This window comes from Thermobia domestica, chromosome 9, assembly GCF_964235325.1.
Source record: "Thermobia domestica chromosome 9, izTheDome1.hap1.1, whole genome shotgun sequence".
NCBI lineage: Eukaryota > Metazoa > Arthropoda > Insecta > Zygentoma > Lepismatidae > Thermobia > Thermobia domestica.
The window spans coordinates 169,937,321-169,958,609 of NC_137462.1; the positions used below are offsets into that span (position 1 = coordinate 169,937,321).

Genomic DNA, 21,289 nt, shown 5'->3' on the forward strand with positions numbered 1-21,289 from the left:
GCTTCCTTCTCCCTCGGTTTAGCGGCTTTCCTCTGGTCAAAATGTGCTCAACCTTAGGTGGAATTGTGGTATGCTTCAACGGGGCCAGTTCTCATAATAAGAGTATCAAGGTTAGGAGAATGATCTGTCACATGATTTAGAGACTAGTAGGGAAAACTATTTCGGTTTTGAGGTAAGATGGTGAGTATAAGCAAGATTTACTAGTTTCTGCAGGAAATACAGACTGGGGCTTATCTTTTATCTTCGGTGAATTGTTTTCATCTTTTTTCATGACTGAATTATAACGAATTAGATTTGAGTGAGAGAGGGTGAAGGAATTAATCCATGCTCGACAGTATCATCAGAGGTATATATAATTTGAACAAGTGATCAAAGTGTGACGATGAGAAAATCAAAATCAAAACACTTAGTTGATAGTTATGAACAAATCATTGAAGAACTAAGAAACGCACTTAGTTGTCAAGACAGAATATCTCGTCACCAGAATGTGGTATAAAAAAAAAACTTACGGAAATTTAAAGCATATTGGATAAAAAGTAGACACAGTCAGCCATATTGAATAATAGGTTACAACGTTAGCGGAAATACGTATGACCAGATCCAGGAAAGACGAAAATCCTAAAGATGAGTGGGACTCCAGAAAATAAGTGTAGAGAAACCTTTAGACATAAAAGATAAAATGCCAAACGCAGAAGGATGAAAGAAAATAAATAAATTAAAAAAAAAAAAAAAACTGAATGCACAATAAAGAAAGCTGTGGATGAAGTAATTTTGGGAGACGATAAAAGAACCAGAGACAAATAAATAAATAATGACAATAGGTAACTACTATTTTTATTATTGTTGTTAGTAAAAGAAAACAGAAAAGGGGAATAAAGGAAGTGAAAGAAGGAAGAAGGTTATGGGCATTTAAAGTCTACACTCACGATTTGGCAGTCAGAATGGAAATACGGTAAATGTCTGGGTTGATAACGATCAGGCGGCGACCACAGTACCGTGGTGTTGGTATACTACGGCAAACTCCGTATTACGTGAACACCAGTAGAACGGCAGTATGAGTGAGATGGGCAGACGGTGAGTGTAAAATGAGCAACCTCTCTGATTTCCAAAGGGAACAAATTGCAGGCTCTCGGCTACATGGTGCGAGCATGACAAAAGTGACAAGTGTGTTAGGTATGTCGCGAGGGACAATGTCCAAGGTGATGACGCCTTACAAAACCACACTGCCGAAGAGAAACAGGAGTCGGAAGAAAACCTCAGTGACAGATCCCGCCAAACATTAAAGCGAACTGTCATTCACAAGCATCCCCCGACCGCATTGCAAGTGGCGGAGGAACTCAAGCAGTACGTCCCACAACCAACAAAGATGATAAAACGCCATATTAATCTGGCAAGTTTCACTTTTCTTATTTTCTATTATTATTAAAAATTTAAGTGTTTCTATTATTTTGATAACTATCTGTGTGTGCTCCTTTTTCAGAGGGAAGAAGAGGATAGGGATAGATAAATAGTAAGATAAAATACAAATAGTTCAGTTGAATTATGATGGTCTGTGTTGATATAAGAAAACAAAACTTTCTTTTACAGCAGTACCTATATATAGAGGCAGTGTTTTATCCAGGCATTTTAGGAGGGGAAAATAATTTCCCTTCAAAAGTTGTAGAATTCCCCCCCCCAAATTTTTAAAGATGTAGGTATAGCCATATTATATATATATATATATATATATATATATATATATATATATATATATATATTCCCGGTTTCAAATTAAACGTGAAGTTTATGTTTTTCAATTTCCGAGTTTTCAGCAGATGTCCTTTTTCATCTTACGCAAAAAGTCGCATTTTTTTCATGGTACCCTTTTTATATTTCCTACTCCCCTTGTCATTTCGAGAAAATGCTTGCTTTTCGAAAAATTCCCTGCAAAATTAGCTTTTATCTGAGAGAATGAACATTAAGCAATATGTATCAGCATGAAGCAACGAGAGAAAAAAATCAGTGTGTTGATCGGTTTTAATCTAGTGTATTTGTGGTTTTTGCAGTGTAATGCTTGGAGTAGGGATGGCCAATTCCGGAATTTTTACTTTCCGGAATCCGGAAAGTAAAATCGGAAAATTCCGGAATTCGGAAAAATTCCGGAATTCGGAAAAATTCCGGAATTCAGAAAAAATCCGGAATTCGGAAAAATTCCGGATTTCGGAAAAATTCCGGATTTCGGAAAAAATCCGGAATTCAGAAAAAATCCGGAATTCGGAAAAATTCCGGATTTCGGAAAAATTCCGGAATTCAGAAAAAATCCGGAATTCGGAAAAATTCCGGATTTCGGAAAAAATCCGGAATTCGGAAAAATTCCGGATTTCGGAAAAAATCCGGAATTCGGAAAAATTCCGGATTTCGGAAAAAATCCGGAATTCGGAAAAATTCCGGATTTCGGAAAAAATCCGGAATTCGGAAAAATTCCGGATTTCGGAAAAAATCCGGAATTCGGAAAAAATCCGAAATTCGGAAAAATTCCGGATTTCGGAAAAATTATTTTTTCTTTTTGTAATCCTAAGAATTTTGTTCAAATGCAAACGAACAAATTTCCTTTTTGTAATCCTAAGAATGTATGATGCAAGTTAAGCTGAAACTTACATCCTAAAGTATACACTACTCAATCTTCCCATGGTTAGTGAGATGTAGTCCAAAAGTACGATGTACTCCTAATATTTAATTTTTGTTTTACTGTGATATTGTCCAGAGGTAATACATATATCACACTGAGATAAACAACTTGACAGAATGAAGATATCATACGTAGTTTTTCAGAAAAGCGTGAGAAACGAATTTTTATGAAGTTAAAATATGCGTCGCTTGTTGCCAGTGTGATGCAATTGATAACTTTTATGCTGGAATAGTCTTATTATTATTATCATTAATCGTTTATGTACTGTAAAAGAAAAATATGAACCGTTAAGTAGTAGATTTTATCTGTTGTTTTTTGATATCTTCTAACAGTAATAACAAATTGCTTGTAAATACGCAATGATTATCAAGGACAATGGCATATTAATGTAAGGACTACTCTGCAGACTAGCAATAAACAATAAACAATAACAGATAAACAATAGTCTCCCCCCCCAAAAAAAAGTAACTAACTTGGGCACGTCAGAATGTTCGCGAGAATATAGGGACGCATTGAGACTAGCAAAAAACGTGGTGTTATTATTACTCAAAGGGCCGTACGATGGAGGCTTTAACGTTAATGTTAATGGCACCAATGAGCACTTACTTGCTCTAACGGTTAACCTCATTTTTGAGATGATTCTTAGAAGTGGGCGTGTTGGCATGCAGTTAGAAGACTTATATCCATTATTTAAAAAGCACACGTTATCTGTAAAGTACTAACGATTTGCGTCACTATCGAACACTAACGTAGCACTAGCGACGTTTAAAGTCGAAATTGGAGTCTGACATAAGTGGCTTGTCAACTTCACGGACATAATATTTTCCTTGAATGCGAGAATTTTGCGCCCGGGAAATTTGCGCCCTACCACAAAAATAGGAAAAAATGCGCTCGCAATATATTTGCACTGGGATGTTTGCGCCCTACCCCAAAAAGAGGGGAAAATGCGCCGGCTATATATTTGCACTGGGATGTTAGCGCCCTACAATTCAACTTATTATTGTATTGTGTAAAGTAACTTCCACTCGCACTTGAACTAGGCTTGCCTCTCATCGTCTCAGTGAGTTACTCCATCCGTTATAATATTCCGAACAAATGAAAAAAATACAATTTTAGTTCACTAAAGGGCAATCCATACAAATACAATTTTTCATTATACTACAAAATTTACAATAAACGTATAAATGACTGATATATAATTATTTATTAATATAATCAAAGAGTATAATTTAATCTACAAAAGGCTGTTTGGCTCTACCCAGATATCTCTGTTCACAGTCCTTGCGAGTTGTTTGGCTTTTCAGGACACACAATATAGAAAAGAAAATGTAAAGTGAATGTAAAATCAGTTCAGTAATATTATCAAGAAAACTATGTACAGTGTGTTTACTTGCTGGAATTACACTTCAAACACACTATTGCGTTCAGTCGTTCTTTCAGGAAAAATGTTCCGGGGGGCACATTTAGTATTCCGGAGGGGGGGTCACTGCTGGTACTATTCTATTTATTATTATATTATAGACGTATTATTTTGGTCTCCTCCGAGGGGACACTCTGAGAGCTCTGGGGAGGCCAGTGTTCCCCCAAAATCATCTCTGGAAGAAGCAGTGATTGCGTTGATCCGTTGTGTTCTTTTGGCTTATATTGAAGTTTATTCTCCCCTTATATAGCCACAATGAAAATAAATCACAAATGGCATGGTTGTGGGGGGAGGATTGTTTATGCTGTAATGTCAGCCCCTCCGAGGAAATGCGTAAGCTCCAGTAGGTTCTTTTATTTCGCAGGGCTCAAACTTCCCGGTGGAGGTACATCGCAGGCGCAATTTTCCCTGTTCTTGAGGTAGGGCGCAAATTTCCCAGACGCAAAATTCTCGACACCGTTCGAATGACCTCGGAAGACGATATCTTTTTCAATACTTTTTTAATATTCTTTTACTCGAGATTTCTTCATAGCTTCTTATTAAAATACTTACTAATATATCCTCATTTTATTGTCCTAACCAATCAATATGGGTATGTTGTCAGTAAGGCTCGGTTCAGACGTGCAGAAAAGTCTGTTGCGGGCCCGCAACAGACTCGCAGCAGACTCTTGCGGGCGTCACAGAGCAACCAGTTCAGACGTGCAGAAAAGTCTGCTGCGGGCCCGCAGCAGACTCGTGCGGGCGTCTCAGCCTAACCACTTCACATAGACATAGAAAAGAGCTCATTTTATTTTCAGCTGCAGTTAAATGAAGATAGAAATTGAAAGAAGAAAACGTGCTCTTTTTGTACACTTAGCCAGTAAAATCCTAAGCAAGAAACAGAGACGATACTGGGTTCATCCGTACGTAAGCTCACGACTGCTTAAAGGTGAATTTTCTTCCATGTTTATTGACTTGCGCAATGACGAAGAAAAGTTCTTTAATTATTTTCGCATGAGCATCACTTCATGTGATGAACTCTTATCGAAAATAAGTGATAAAATTAAAGCAGAAGATACTTTCATGAGACTAGCGATACCACCAATTGAAATGTTGGCTGTTACATTAATGAGTTGATTTTGAGTTTAACGTCCCGTTCAGCAGCGAGGCTATATGAGACGTGGTCCTACTGATTAACGTGGAATCCGAACCATATGAGGTCCCGACGGGAATTGAACCCGCGCCTCCCATGCCAAAGGCGTGTACGCTAACCGCTTGGCCACGGAGGAGCTCTGGCTGTTACATTAAGGTAAGTTAATTATGTTAACTAATTATCATTTGTACGAGCACAGAAAGTTAAACATTCGGAGACCTATTCATTGATATTTTCAAATGTTATTAGCGGCCACTGGCATAGTTCAACAACTGCGTGACTAATTTCGATTTTTTGACATAGTTGGTGGCTTTAAATTAAAAATTAGACATTTTTTAGACTTCCCGAATACCCCGCTCAAGAGGGGGCGTTTCATAATAGTAAAATTTCCCTTTATTTATTCAAAAATTACCGAATGTGAAAATTCGTTTCAATTAGAGATATAAAATTCGCCATGTAAACTCATAATAAAAATAATGGAGCACAGGTTTCAGCGTCTTTGAAAATTTTCTCTTGAAGGGAAGATGGGGGATTTCTATAGTAGTGGAGTCCGGTGGCTCAGTGATAGAGTGTCCACCTCTGGTTCGATCCCAGCTTGCGTCAAGTGGGCTTTGTGGTGCGAGAAGCACCATTGTACGTGAGTTTTCTCGGGGTTCTCCCGTTTCCTTCCACTTTATTCATTGCACCATTTCATTCATTTATCATCATCATTTCCTTTAGCCTACCCGGTATAAGCGTGCGACGTAAAACTCAAGGATTTCATTTCATTCCTATAGTAGTGACATTTCCCGTTATATATTGAGAAAGCGTTCAATGAGGACTCGCTTAGATTGGAGATGTGAAATTCTTAATGTAAACTCTTAAATAAAAATAATGGATTTAGTGTTTCCGAATAATCCATTTCTAAGGTGAGAAAAAGGAAACATTTTTATAATTGTGACATTTAACGATAGAAGGTTTTGAGGAAATCCCCAATACGTGTAGCACACCACAAGGAGGCAATGCAGCAAACGGAAGCAGAAACAGATGGGTTGATTATTTTGTAAGCGACAGAGGTAGAGTTCTATGGCAAGATAACTTTGTTTAGGTTATTCTTTATGTAAGAAAACATTCAGTTGTTATCTCTAGAATAGCAACGACGTGCACAATATTATGAATTGTACGAGAAACACAAATATTTCTGTTACATATCGAGCATGCTTTTTATTTTTTAACCACATGAGTGCCCTGATGTTCAACAATTTTCGTGTTAACTCTATTTTTTTTTTTAAAAAAATAGTACATTAACAAATAAAGACAACAATCGTCAGCCGAAAAACGATGTTTTTTCTTTCTTTTCTGTTCTGCTATTATGTTGATGGTTGTTTTGGACTTCAGCGTCCTTTTTGAGCACAGAGGCTATATAATACGTGACCTTGACCTAAAGTATAATGCAACGTACGTTATAAACAGTCGGTTCACTCCGGAGTGAGTGACAAGAAATCTTATCAAAGAAACTGTATTAACAATAAAGGCTTGTTCTCCAAGCGTATTTGTTTATTGTTATCACAAAAAAGTATTCATAGCCTCGCTGCTGGAAAGGGACGCTCGACGAAAATCAAGTGTAAATACTACATGAATATTAGATTTTTACATTGAAAAGTAATAATAATACATGCATACCAATGCTGTTTTTTCTTCTTCTGTTTTTACATTAAATTTCTCACATAAGGTTTCACACACCTTATTCCATGCATCTCGTTTTATTATTATTATTATTATTATTATTATTATTATTTCTATCTCTATACATTTCGCACTTTAAATTCCATATCTCGTGATACTTTTGTATTTCGTTAATGAATAGTTCTTCATTCAGTTCTTCGCTTTCCATTTCTGCGGGCGCGGGAAAGTCTGCACGTGTGGCTTGCCTCATTGCCAGCAATGGTTTTCCGACCCGCAACACCTGTGCGGACTCGCTGCGAGCCAGCAGTCCCCGCAACTCAATTTTCGCCCGCTGCGGGCCCGCAGCAGAGTCGTGCGGGAAAGTCTGCACGTGTGGCATGAATGATAAGAACCAATGTATTTCCGGCTCGCGCGGGTCCGCAACAGAGTTTTCCAACAAAACTCTGTTGCGGACCCGCGCGAGCCGGAAATACATTGGTTCTTATCATTCATGCCACACGTGCAGACTTTCCCGCACGACTCTGCTGCGGGCCCGCAGCGGGCGAAAATTGAGTTGCGGGGACTGCTGGCTCGCAGCGAGTCCGCACAGGTGTTGCGGGTCGGAAAACCATTGCTGGCAATGAGGCAAGCCACACGTGCAGACTTTCCCGCGCCCGCAGAAATGGAAAGCAAAGAACTGAATGAAGAACTATTCATTAACGAAATACAAAAATATCACGAGATATGGAATTTAAACTGCGAAATGTATAGAGATAGAAATAAAAAACGGGATGCATGGAATAAGGTGTGTGAAACCTTATGTGAGAAATTTAATGAAAAAACAGAAGAGGAAAAAAACAGCATTGGTATGCATTATTATTACTTTTCAATGTAAAAATCTAATATTCACGTAGTGTTTACATATGATTTTCGTTTAGCGTCCTTTTCCAGCAGAGAGGCTATGAATACTTTTTTGTGATAACAATAGACAACAAATACGCTTAGAGAAAAAGCCTTTACTGTTAATGAAGTTTCTTTGATGAGATTTCTTGTCACTCACTCCGGAATGAACCGACTGTTTATAACGTACGTTGCATTATACTTTAGGCCGAGGCAAGGGCGCCCATCAGGGGGGCAAGGTGGGGCGTTCGTCCCCCCCCCTAAGAGGAAATTGTACTTGGGAATATCGAAATCCCAATAGAATTTTTACATTAGTTGCAGCAAAAAATGAAACTATATTTGAAAAGTCGCTTATATTTGCCCCCCCTCCCTTGAAAACCACAACATGGGCGCTCTTGGGTCGAGGTCACGTATTATATAGCTTCTGTGCTCAAAAGGGACGCTGAAGTCAAAAACAACCATCAACATAATAGCAGAACAGAAAAGAAAGAAAAAACATCGTTTTTCGGCTGACAATTGTTGTTTTTATTTGTTAATGTACTAATTTTTTTTTAAAAAAAATAGAGTTAACACGAAAATTGTTGAACATCAGGGTACTCATGTGATTAAAAAATAATAAAGCATGCTGAGATGTAACAGAAATATTTTTGTTTCTCGTGCAATTGATAATATTGTGCACGTCGTTGCTATTCTAGAGATAACAACTGAATGTTTTCTTACATAAAGAACAACTTAAACAAAGTTATCTTGCCATGGAACTCTACCTATGTCGCTTAAAAAATAATCAGCCCATCTGTTTCTGCTTCCGTTTGCTGTGTTGCCTCCTTTTGGTGTGCTACACGTATTGGGGATTTCCTCAAAACCTTCTATCGTTAAATGCCACAATTATAAAAATGTTTCCTTTTTCTCACCTTAGAAATGGATTATTCCGAAACACTAAATCCATTATTTTTATTTAAGAGTTTATGTTAAGAATTTCACATCTCCAATCTTAGCGAGTCCTATACTTTCTCAATATATAACGGGAATGTCACTACTATAGAAATGAAATGAAATCCTTGAGTTTTACGTCGCACGATTATACCGGGTAGGCTAAAGGAAATAATAATGATGATGATAAATGAATGAAATGGTGGAATGAATAAAGTCGGAGGAAACGGGAGAACCCCGAGAAAACTCACGCACACGGTGCTTCTCGCACTACAAAGCCCACTTGACGCAAGCTGGGATCGAACTAGAGGTGAACACACTATCACTGAGCCACCGGATCCCACTACTATAGAAATCCCCCATCTCCCCTTCAAGAGAAAATTTTCAAAGACGCTGAAACCTGTGCTCCATTATTTTTAATATGAGTTTACATGCCGAATTTTACATCTCTAACTGAAGCAAATCCTCACATTTGGTAATTTGTGAATAAATAAGGGGAAATTTTACTATTATTGAAACGTCCCCTCTTGAGCGGGATATTCGGGAAGTCTAAAAAGATGTCTAATTTTTAATTTAAAGCCACCAACTATGTCAAAAAATCGAAATTAGTCACGCAATTGTTAAACTACGCCAGTGGCCGCTAATAACGTCTGAAAATGTCTATGAATAGGTCTCCGAATGTTTAACTCTCTGTGCTCTTACAAACGATAATTAGTTAACATAATTAACTTACCTTAATGTAACAGACAGAGCTCGTCCGTGGCTAAGCGGTTAGTGTACCCGCCTTTGGCGTGGGAGGCGCGGGTTCGATTCTCGCCGGGAGCTCATGTGGTTCGGATTCCACGTTAATCAGTAGGTCCACGTCTCATATAGCCCCGCTGCTGAACGGGACGTTAAACTCAAAATCAACTCATTAATGTAACAGCCAACATTTCAATTGTAGTATCGCAAGTCTCATGAAAGTATCTTCTGCTTTAATTTTATCACTTATTTTCGATAAGAGTTCATCAAATGTAGTGATGCTCATGCGAAAATAATTAAAGGTCTTTTCTTCGTCATTGCGCAAATCAATAAACATGGAAGAAAATTCACCTTTAAGCAGTCGTGAGCTTACGTACGGATGAACCCAGTATCGTCTTTGTTTCTTCCTTAGGATTTTACTGGCTAAGCATACAAAAACAGCACGTTTTCTTTTTTCAGTTTCCATATTCAACTGCAGCTGAAAATAAAATGAGCTGTTTTCTATGTCTATGTGAAGTGGTTGGGCTGAGACGCCCGCACGAGTCTGCTGCGAGTCTGTTGCGGGCCCGCAACAGACTTTTCTGCACGTCTGAACCGAGCCTAAAATATTTAGATTGATCGAGCCTCTGGTGTGTAACCACAGTATTTCATATCATGCCCCCATTAGAAATCTTGGCTAAACGAACCAATATATGTTGCCAATAAAATAGTTTAGAATGATTGAGCCCCTGGTAAATAACCACAGTATTTCGTGACAGACCCCCCTCCCTTCCTATTACCATATTCTAGCTACGTGCCTGACCCAGCTAATTCTCTACATTCTTTACCAAGCACACATTTTCTAAAGCGGAAAATGCTCTCTAAATACCTAAGCTCATTATTTTCAGCAGATGCACAAACTGGGTAACATTCTATCTACATGAATGTTATATATGTCGATTACTGGAAACCGCTTCTCGCTATCTATTACCATATTTACTATATAATGATTAACGTTAAAACCGGAAATGGTTGATTTGTACTGCTTCCGGTTTGAATATTACATTCATCAGGGAACTCGATTCTTAACTATTGACTCTACATCATGGCCAAAATTGATTGGTAATCCATCAGATAGTTCTTGAGACTGTTTGTTTCACTGACGGACAGAATGAATATATGGCTATAGAGTTTTGATAAACTAAATTCGTTAATGAGTGATGATGGAACAAATATAAGAAAGGGAACCAAGAGTAGGCCTACCACCGGAAAAAGTTTCGAACACAAAATTAGTCATCGAAAACCCACATGTCCTGGGTTAGAATACCATAGATGAAAACTCTACCACTGAGTCATCAATCACCCGCTTATTAGTTTTGTTAACTATTATATTAATATAAATTAATGAATGCCTGCTTATGTTAATTATTGAACAATTACATTGTATACTTCGTAAAGTCAAAAATTATAAATTTGTATTTACTGTACATACAGTGAGCGCAGAAAGTGTTCGTACACCTATGCTATTGAAACGAGAATGCTTGCGAAAAAGAAACAGAAAATTTAAGAAGTGTAATAACACACACAATATGAATAATGAAAACTAAGCTTTATGAACATATCAAGAAAGAACCACGAAGACAAGTTTAATGGTCAGAAAGTAAATAAATTCCGTAGAAAATGTATAGAGTAGACGCAAAAAGTGATCGTACACCTGACGTACGAATACGAAACAAAGATACCACAACTGGGGTTCACTAGTATTCACCTGAGTATACACCTCTGTATAGCATGACGAGTAACAGAATGAGTTTAGTTGTGAATAGGAGTGAAAAAACTGCACGGTGGGCTGTCGAAATGGGAAGCAACCGAACAGAAACAAATGAGGAGACAAGAAAAGTAATTATTAAAGTGCATAAGAAGGGTAAGTCTTTGAGAAAGATAGCAAACCTCAAGGGCAGATCCAGAGGGGGGCGATCGGGGCCATCGCCCCCCCCCCACAAGAGGAAACTTTCTTATTTTATATATAAATAAACCCATTCATAACAAGTTTGGTGCTCTTAAAAGTAGCAGTATTACTGCCGACCGCCCCTTCCCCAGAAGTCCGTCCTGGATCCGCCCCTGTATAGAGTAGCCACAATCGAGTATTTTCCGCTGTATGTTTGGAGTCGTTGTCTTGCTGAACAATAAATTGTTTTCAAGAACAATCTTCTGCGCACTAGTATGGAGATATTCCTTTAATATGTTAATATACACTTTGTGGATCATCACTCCATCGATAAGGTGGAGACGACCCACTCCTGAGGCCTCATACAACCCCAGACGAGCACGGACCCTCCTCCGTGTCTTACTTTAGGGACGAGATTTTGAGGATTCATCTCTGTATTCACCTTGCGCCATACCATACGCCTCCCATTGGACTCGATAAAATTAAATTTACTTTCGTCCGAAAATATGACCCTATTCCAGAAAGAAGCCTGATCCCTTATCTTTATACTCTTTTTCAAACTTTAGTCTCTTTATACGATTTGTCTTGTTCACCCAGAACATTTTCCTGGCTATCCGACCATGATACCCTGCAAATATTCCGCACTGTACTGGCTGATACTTTAACACCGCGTGTTTCTAGATCCGTTGCCAATTGCACAGCACTACTTTTTGGAACCTTTTTTCTTTCCCTAATAATGTAACGTTTAACTTGTTCACTCAACACTCTTGGTCTTCCAGTTCTTTTTTATTATTATTATTATTTTATTATTTTTTTATGGTTTCGCACAGTGATAGAAACATTATACATCGCAATTATTGTTTGTACTGTTGAACGAGGCCTGTCTGCAAGGTTTGCCAGGGGCGGATCCAGGACGGACTTCTGGAGGGGGGCGGTCGGCGGTAATACTGCTACTTTTAAGAGCTCCAAACTTGTTATGGATGGGTTTATTTATATATAAAATAAGAGTTTCCTCTTGTGGGGGGGCGATCGCCCCCCTCTGGATCCGCCCCTGACTCTATAATACCTTGAAACAGCTTCGCACACCTCCCCAATCCCCAGACATGAACCCCATAGAACATCTATGATCTATTCTGGAGACAAGAATCAGAAGGCACAGCTTGTCTACTAAAGAAGGCCTAAGAAAAGCTATTCAAGAAGAATGGGACATAATCAGTCCCGAAGCTACAGAACTACGAACTACTACAGGTGAAATCAATGCCACGAAGACTACAGACAATCATTAACGCACAGGGTAATCCCACAAAATATTAAATAACGTAATATACTTTATAAGCATTAATTCAAGCATAAGTGTACGATGACTTTTTGCGTTTACAAAAAAGGAATTCTCTCTTTTCTTCTGAACAAAACAGTGATTGTGTTTGTTTGGCCTTTCTCTTGTATATAGAAATAAAATGTATGAATGTGTAGTCTTAATTCTGGTTATATATATATTTTCCACTTCCCGTTCTCATGCTAGCTGTTTTCAATATAAAGTATGCACGGTGTACGAACACTTTCTGCGCTCACTGTAGGTATGTTGACAATAAGCGAATGTTATTAGAATATTTGTTGAGATTTATTTTCCTCCACTGCCTTTCGCCTGGTTAAAAAGTAGTTTGCAGTGCTTTGGAGCAGCTGCAGGTGGGAACGCGATAATGTTTGAGACATACCGGCGACTTTTTTGTGTGTGAAAATAAGACCTTTCTCATAAAGTAGTAAATAACTGCAGTAGTAATTGTCTACGTAAGTGATAAAGACATATCCAACTACAAGAAACTAATACAGTATATATATTCATTATTGTGTTTCTCTTTTAACAGCTACTAGCTAGGGATGGCCAATTCCAGAATTTTTACTTTCCGGAATCCGGAAAGTAAAATCGGAAAATTCCGGATTTCGGAAAAATTCCGATTTTTTTCTAAATTCCGGATTTTTTTCCGAATGTCGGAATTTTTCCGAATTCCGGAATTTTTCTGAATTCCGGAATTTTTCCGAATTACGGAATTTTTCCGAAATCCGGAATTTTTCCGAATTCCGGATTTTTTCCGAATTCCGGAATTTTTCCGAAATCCGGAATTTTTCCGAAATCCGGAATTTTTCTGAATTCCGGAATTTTTCCGAATTCCGGAATTTTTCTGAATTCCGGAATTTTTCCGAATTCCGGAATTTTTCCGAATTCCGGAATTTTTCCGAAATCCGGATTTTTTCTGAATTCCGGAATTTTTCCGAATTCCGGAATTTTTCTGAATTCCGGAATTTTTCCGAATTCCGGAATTTTTCCGAAATCCGGAAAGTAAATTTTCCGATTCCGGAAAACAAAATTTCCGGAATCCGGATTCCGGAAAATTTTGGCCATCCCTAGCTTGGAGTGTTATATTTCTTTATAATAGTTATTTGAAGAATCAGAAATTTAATCGACTAGAACGTTAATGATAATATGTCGTGTTCAAAGAGGAAAAACACACGTGGGTTTTGCCACTAGACAACGGTAGTGCTCTCTGTTCAGTATGTAGTATATATTATAAAGATTGACTACTTCCAAAAGGTTTCCATGATACTTTCATAACGAAAGGTTTAACAAACTGGAATAAAAGTACAGGTAAAAATCCAAAAGATAATGAACTTTTAAAACACGAACAAAGCGTATCTAATAATAATAATAATAATAATAATAATAATAATATCTTAGTAGTGATTGCAAGGCAGAATGAATGATGGAAAATGCACTTCTGTATATTCGATATTACACTTATTTGGATTCATCTACTTATTTGGAAATTTCATAAGTATCACAAGAAAGTGATGAAAGAAAGTCTGTACGCTTTTCTGGCATAAGTTCCATAATAAGACTTGATAACGATTAAGACTATGATAAGTTCCACAATAAAGTTGTGCGGCCATATGGATAGCGGTGCTAGAAAATTTTGATAGAAGATTTGACGATAAGGTTGGCAAAATTTCTTTATGGTGCCAAGTGTTCAACTGTAGTGACATTATGTCTATGGATAATGCAATACAAGAACTCAAATCTTTGTGAGTTTTTTTTTTTTTCTTTCTTTGAATTTTGAAGAGTGCGTAACTGAATATAAGTTTTCATTCAAATTTAAAGAAGTGTGTGCAAAGAAGAATGTGAAGTTGAGTGATATCTTATGTAAACTTCAAGTGGATGATACTGCGGACGGTTTTCCTAAACTACGACATCTAGCCGCCATATTAAGTGTGTGTCCTATAGGTACCTGTTAAGTTGAAAAGATTCTCAAGTGGCACGAATTTGTACTACATTAAGACAATAACTTACAACACATCACTTAAGTTCACTTGTGTTAATATCCATGGAAGGTCCTCGTGAAATGGAACTTTTCCATAACAATGGGTTTTCTTACTCTTCCTGGAGCCACACACTACCCACCAAATCTCAAATTTCAGTACCATCTTCTTTAAGCCATTTCTTGATAACAGTTCTATTCTCATTGCTTTCAGATGCCGATATTCCCTCAATGCTGCATAGTAATTGCTCCCGAGGCCGCGGTGACTTAGTGTTAGAGCGTTCGCCTCTGGTGTGTCGGAACCCCGGTTCGATCCCCGCTCGCGCCAAATGAACTTTGTTGTGGACAAATACCATGTACGTGGGTTTTCTCGTTTCCTCTCAGTTTCTTCATTCCAGCACGTCATTTCTCATCATTACCGTTTCCTTTAGCCTAACCGGCATAATTATGGGACATAAAACTGAAAGATTGTAATTGCTCCCGTTCTGATAGACAAATTTTACCAACAGTGTACAGTCTCTCTTATCAATAGCCATGCTGCTCTTCACGCGATCGTGTGTATGAAGTGTTGAGCTCGTGTTTTACGGCCTGTACACTGCCACATTTCAAACATAACTCGCTTCCGTATGGTCTCAATAGCATATTTACCAAATTTCAATGTAATACGTTGATTACAGTCAGCGCTGGACAGCGGCACTTTAATTGTAACCACCCTGTTCTTGTTTATTTCTTATAGTGACGAGTACAAATGAGAATACCGAACTACAAGGTCATATGTAAGTTTACTGATGTGTATAAGACAAATATTTACAATATATTGAATACTAAAGCTACTCCAGTCAATGTGTACTCATTTAGACAGTGAATAATGGTAGAAGAGTGTGAATATTAATTATTTCAAGAGTGAAATTAACGAACCGTAGCAAATATATGGTTATAAACTGGTGCCGAAAATCAGGCAGCATTTGCATCTTAACTCTTCGCATTGATCCGGGGTGAGGGTAAGAAGTTTCAAGGATCCAGTCGTCCACAGGAGAGTATGCGGATCAGAGGGACTGCGATAGATGATTTTAGGATGCGTAGATTTGTTAGGTTTCAAGTCATTGATTGCAGAGTATTATTAAAATTGTTCGTTGTAATAAGCCGATAGATAGAAGCAATACTTCTTCCCCTAGCACCTGTATGTAAAATTAATTTCAGTTCAGTGGTTGTATGTAATGGTGCGTGCTATTTGCAGTGTCAAGTGGCTTACAAGACAAGAGATTTTGTAAGTATTTCTGGTGTTATACAGTCCATTTAACAAACAATAGACATAAAAATATATAAAACTTGTCAGTAAACTCTAATACCCAATTGCGATATAACCAAACCATATCCCTCCAAACAAGATTACTTATTAAATTTCAAGCAACAATGTAAATATAGGTAAAGTAGCAAGGTTCATAAGCCTGCAAACTGGCGGTGTGTATCAAGATTCAGAATAAACTATTATTTCTTTTAATTTTTTCATGGTCCAACTTGCTACCTACTGTCTCCCTTGGGTACTGGGCTCCTAGGATAGTCCCTAAAGAAACAGCTGATAACAACCTGGTTCAAAACTCGTGTCCTGTTCTAGCGTAAATTAGCAATGATAAAATAAGTGATATGACATAGATAGCCTTAGCAGTTCGGAAATTCAGGTTTAACTATATTTATTTTTGTGCACATGTATGCATATATACGACTGGCAAGCTGATGATTCCATAAGTATTCGCACACACACACACACAAATAAAAAGAGAAAATTACCTTGAACGAATTCCTATTTATTGAATGTAAGCATATATATGTAGTAAAAGAAAGGATACTGCAACGCACAAATTTCCACTCGATGTACAAGCGAACGACACTGCGCACTCTTCATAAATATGAAACACTTAATATCACAAGAGAAATATATATATATATATATGGCAAGTAAAGACACTGAGAATATAGCTCTTTGGTTATTCCTGTTATCACATTCATTAAACCACTAACTGCGTCGAAGTTGAGCTTTCACTACGAAACAGGGGCAATGAGTATGGGGATTGGGTACAGCACCAGTTTCCAAAGGAGTTTTGTAGCTCCAAGAATGGCGCACTTGTAAAATTTGTTCACTTTTCCTATTGAAACTGTAGTTGTAACGACACAAGAAACTTAATACTTAGTCGTAATCACTTACATACTAGAACTTAAGTAAGTTCGTCCAACGTAAGTTTTAGGTGCTTTACTCCATTAACACCAAGCGCGAACTCCTCGTTTCTGCCAACACTCGGGAAAATACCGTTGCCATGACTCTGGTTGGCAGTGTCTTTTAAGATTTAGTATGAGAAATACACAAGTTTATATATTCATACTTGATGCAAATATAGTCGTGGTATATTCAGTAGTTCTAGCAACACGTCTTTTAATTTCGTGAGAACGAAGAATTAGAAATTGCAATTAAATGAGTGTTGCAGACCAACTTTAAGAATTCAGTCTATAACTGACGGATTCTTCACATCATAGTTCAATACAAAGCAGTTTAGTAAAAAAGAATACAGACTAGCAATTGTGAAGATTAACCATTCTGTCTGCAAATACACACAGACTGCGAGCACAGTTCCCACGGTAGTTGAGATAACAAAGCGTCGGTCTCACACCTGATCTGCATTGTAACAATTTTGTATCTAAGATTTCCAAGCGTTGATAATTATTCATATGAAAGATATATACAAAATAGTTTTAGTAGCCAAAATCATGAGTTGGCTCAAGAAAAGAAAAAAAGTTTGCTGTTTCGAAGCACTCTGCTAATGAGATAAGCATTTGGTTCAGAAAAGAATGATTTCTTTGTATTATTGACGATGCCAGTAGGTCTAGAGAATACTTGCATGCGAAGAAAGAACATAGTTTCTCAGCAGCTCCAAAGCGTTTAGAGCAAAGCAAGAAAATAACTTTTCCGTTTATGGATAAAATAATTTTGCATGTTGATTAAAAATTGGAGAAAATATAGTTTGTCCAATAAGTGCGATGTTATGGCCGTGCTGACGGTCATAAGCTATTTGTGAATAAGGTTGATAACTGCTGACATTAGGGCCTTAAGTTTAGTTTCTAAGAAGAATGTAGTGGAGCAGATGCGTGTTGCACGAATGGCTCAGTTACGTACGGTTTCGACATGTAAGTCAAATTCAAGACATCCATTCTCGAGTTTGACGTTTGCGTCTGGGAAAGTGGCGATGTTTAGAAAGAGAACGGGTGAGTACAATAGGAGATTGTAAGATTGTATTGTTCAAAGACTGTACGAATTATTCCACTGTAGGCTTTTCGTAGGTTTAGATCACAAAGATATGTATTAATCTTAGCCATAGGAACGTTTTATCGGTACAAAATAGAGAAATTGTTCATGTTTTCTATTTTCGTTAAGGTTTACCCTTTTCCTGATACTATGAAAATTCTGACCTGCTACATTTTCTCCTGTCATTAACATTTTAGTACATCATTCAGGCTGTACTCTTTTGTTCACTATTCCTTTCATTTTCTTTAATATGACACTAGGTCCAAGTCTCATATAGCCTCTCTGCTGAAAGGGATGCTAAACTAAAAATCAGATCGGACATTCTCATAATTCTTAACCGTAGTAATGGTGTCTATGATAAAACTATAAATACAAACAAGAATTTTAGGAATGATCAAAAAATGTATCAAAAGATTGCGATCTTGGCCAATAATTAGTTTTTAGATGTGGGGCTACAAAATGTTTCAATGGCCCCTAAATCGAGTTTTCGTATTTTCTACGGAATAAGCACATCATACTGGGTTAAGTGATAATGAGTTGGGTTTGGCTACACTATATGTAATTTACCGGATATAAGGCGTACAAGAAAATTTTTCATTGAAATATATTGGATCTTTTGATCCAAAAAGTAGTTTGTGTTCGTAGACATACATTAATAAAACAGAACTGATCCGAGCACTAAATATATATTAATGAAACTTGTGTAATAGTTTTGTCAATGTCACATCGCCTTCATAAGATATGTTTTAGAAGGTTAATCCAATAATAATAAGTTAAATATAAACAGGAAATGAAAGGAGGCCACGCCCACTTTTCGCAGAACCAATCAAATTTTCTCTTCACTTTTCACATCCATCTGTAGAAAACGTAAATTTTTAATTAGATGCTTGTTGCATACTTTCCCAATTCTATGCAAAACATAATTTTGATTCTTGTTACATACTTTCTCTAATTATTTGGACACTTGATCTGAATTTGGACATCTGCCAATATCAATGTTATTTAGTTCTTTTCTTTTAACTCCTTCTGTTCTATTTCGTCCAGCACTGCACTTCGTAATCACAAGTTTGAAGATTGCCAAAAAGGTTTGTTCTATACATGTAGTAATACTAATAATGTCTTATATGCAGAAATTAACGTCAATCGAATTTTGTATATAATTTCATCAAAGTTACAAAGAAGAAAGTCTGAAATAATACAATTAACTTTGAGCAAATAGTATAACTAAGTACTATTAATAATAATAGGGATAAGTTACAAAATATTCAATAAGAAAAAAAAAAATACCTTTGAATTCATTGTTTTCCGATAAAGTCATCTGCCTATGCAGATATCAATCTGATTTAGAACTGTAATTTTAATATTCTTATGGCGGATTCAATTGTTTCTTAGCATCTGACAACGGAAAAATTTTAGGACAAAAGACCAAAAAAGTTCAAGGCTTTTGCAAAGACACATTACAGTCACGAAACGTTCTTATTTAATTATTATATTTGCATTTTTTATGTTAAGCTAAATATTAAATACATAATAATATAAAATTTGAAGTATTTACTGACAAATCATTTTCTTAACAATTTTATTCATTTTAGACATTTGAAAAAAAAAAAAAAAAATACGACAATTGAGATTGGGCGAAATGAACAAAACGTAAAGAACTTATAATTTTATATATGTAGTCTTCATGTTTACCGTTTTAGACATTCCTTAGTTTAATCAATAACAAAATACTGACAAAGAATATTGAACGGAAAATTTTGTATCTCATTTTTATGATTCTCAAGTAAGTTATATTTTTGAAAGAAAATTCCTTTCGTTTATTCTTTACATGAGATCTCTCTATTTATTTAACAATCACCAGATACAGCTCACAGGCCATTTTATACTGGATATCTTAACAACAACAATGGAAAGGATTTGGGAAGGTATCGGCCAGGGCCTGTTTTAGTAGGTTCCATCCCGACATTTGCCTGGTAAGACTGAGGGAAACCCTGGAAAACCCCAGTCAGGATGGTCGGCAGCGGAATCGAACCCACGATCTCCCGAATGCGAAGCCAATGCTCTACCACTTGAGCTACTTTCTCCTAAGATCAAGTAAAAAACGAAAACATGCTTTAAATACATTACTCATATGCCGAACATCAGTAGGTCCCATCTAGGGATAGCCAAAATTTTCCGGAATCGGAAATTTCACTTTCCGGATTTCGGAAAAATTCTGGAAATCAGAAAAATTTCGATGTCGGAAAAATTTCACAATTCGAAAAAATTCCGTAATTTTTCCGAATTCCGGGTTCTTTCCGATTTTACATTCCGGACTCTGGAAAGTAAAAATTCTGGAATTGGCCATCCCTAGTCCCATCCTTTATAACATCGGTGTTGCATAAGGACAAAAAACATGACAATCAAAGACTTTTCTACATTGTCAACGAACTGTTCGAAGTTTTGAAAGCCCTTCTTCAGTAATTTCGTGTATATATTGTCTAAATAATTATGCAATATGCGCCATTTTCATATGGGATTTCTTTGTTCTAACATGCTGTATATAAGATTTGGAAGTAACATTATTTTTCAGAACTTATGATCATTCATAAATAAAGGCTAATCGAGTAAAATATCTTTTTCAGATTAATGATAAAATATAGAAGTTGAAACTGACAGACCTTTTAAAAATAATACACATTAAAATCACTTCAGACAATAAAAAAGGGCAACACACCTGCTTCATGTAAAAATTGACGAAATCCAAAACTGTACCACATTTCTGGTATTTCGTAACGAGAACACTCCCATTATCATAAATATAGATCTTGTCAGGATCACAGAAATATCCCATCTAAAAAGAAAATAATGTAACTTATAAGCATAAATTACTGTAAATCGATTACAAAATCTATTATTATCAATTTTTATTTTAGTACTAATTATAATAATTACAGAAACGAAATCAGGAACTATTATAATGTGCTTACTCTTGCAATTAAAATTCTAGTTGTTATGTATGTTTGCTAGCAAATAATAACACAGTTATTATCCACGAATATTCCACGGCTTCATTACTTTAATTTGGCACTAAGATTCTTCAACTATCAACACAACAGTATTTCTTAATTTGATAAACAAATTATAGACCGGTCGGTAGAAGTTTAAATTTGACAAATATAATAATATTAATAACAACTACTAACCTTCGTATGTGCCCTGAGAAAATTAACTTAGTAGTGTAAACAAATTTAGGCATTTCAGGAATTTTGAATTTTTGATACATACAATTCTTGATATATACAGTATGTACATATAAAACTGTCATTTGAATCCTTATGT

At 36.6% G+C, this 21,289-nt stretch overlaps 1 protein-coding gene across 3 annotated transcripts in view; it reads right to left on the bottom strand.

The window, feature by feature from the left end:
• LOC145695197 (mitotic checkpoint serine/threonine-protein kinase BUB1-like) overlaps nt 1-21,289 on the bottom strand; it is a 186,850-nt gene that overhangs the window by 35,415 nt on the left and 130,146 nt on the right. For all 3 annotated transcript variants that reach the window (XM_081772179.1, XM_081772180.1, XM_081772178.1), the window contains exon 15: nt 20,685-20,801. In XM_081772179.1, the coding sequence (XP_081628305.1) occupies nt 20,685-20,801 (117 nt within the window). The remainder of the gene's footprint in view (nt 1-20,684; nt 20,802-21,289) is intronic.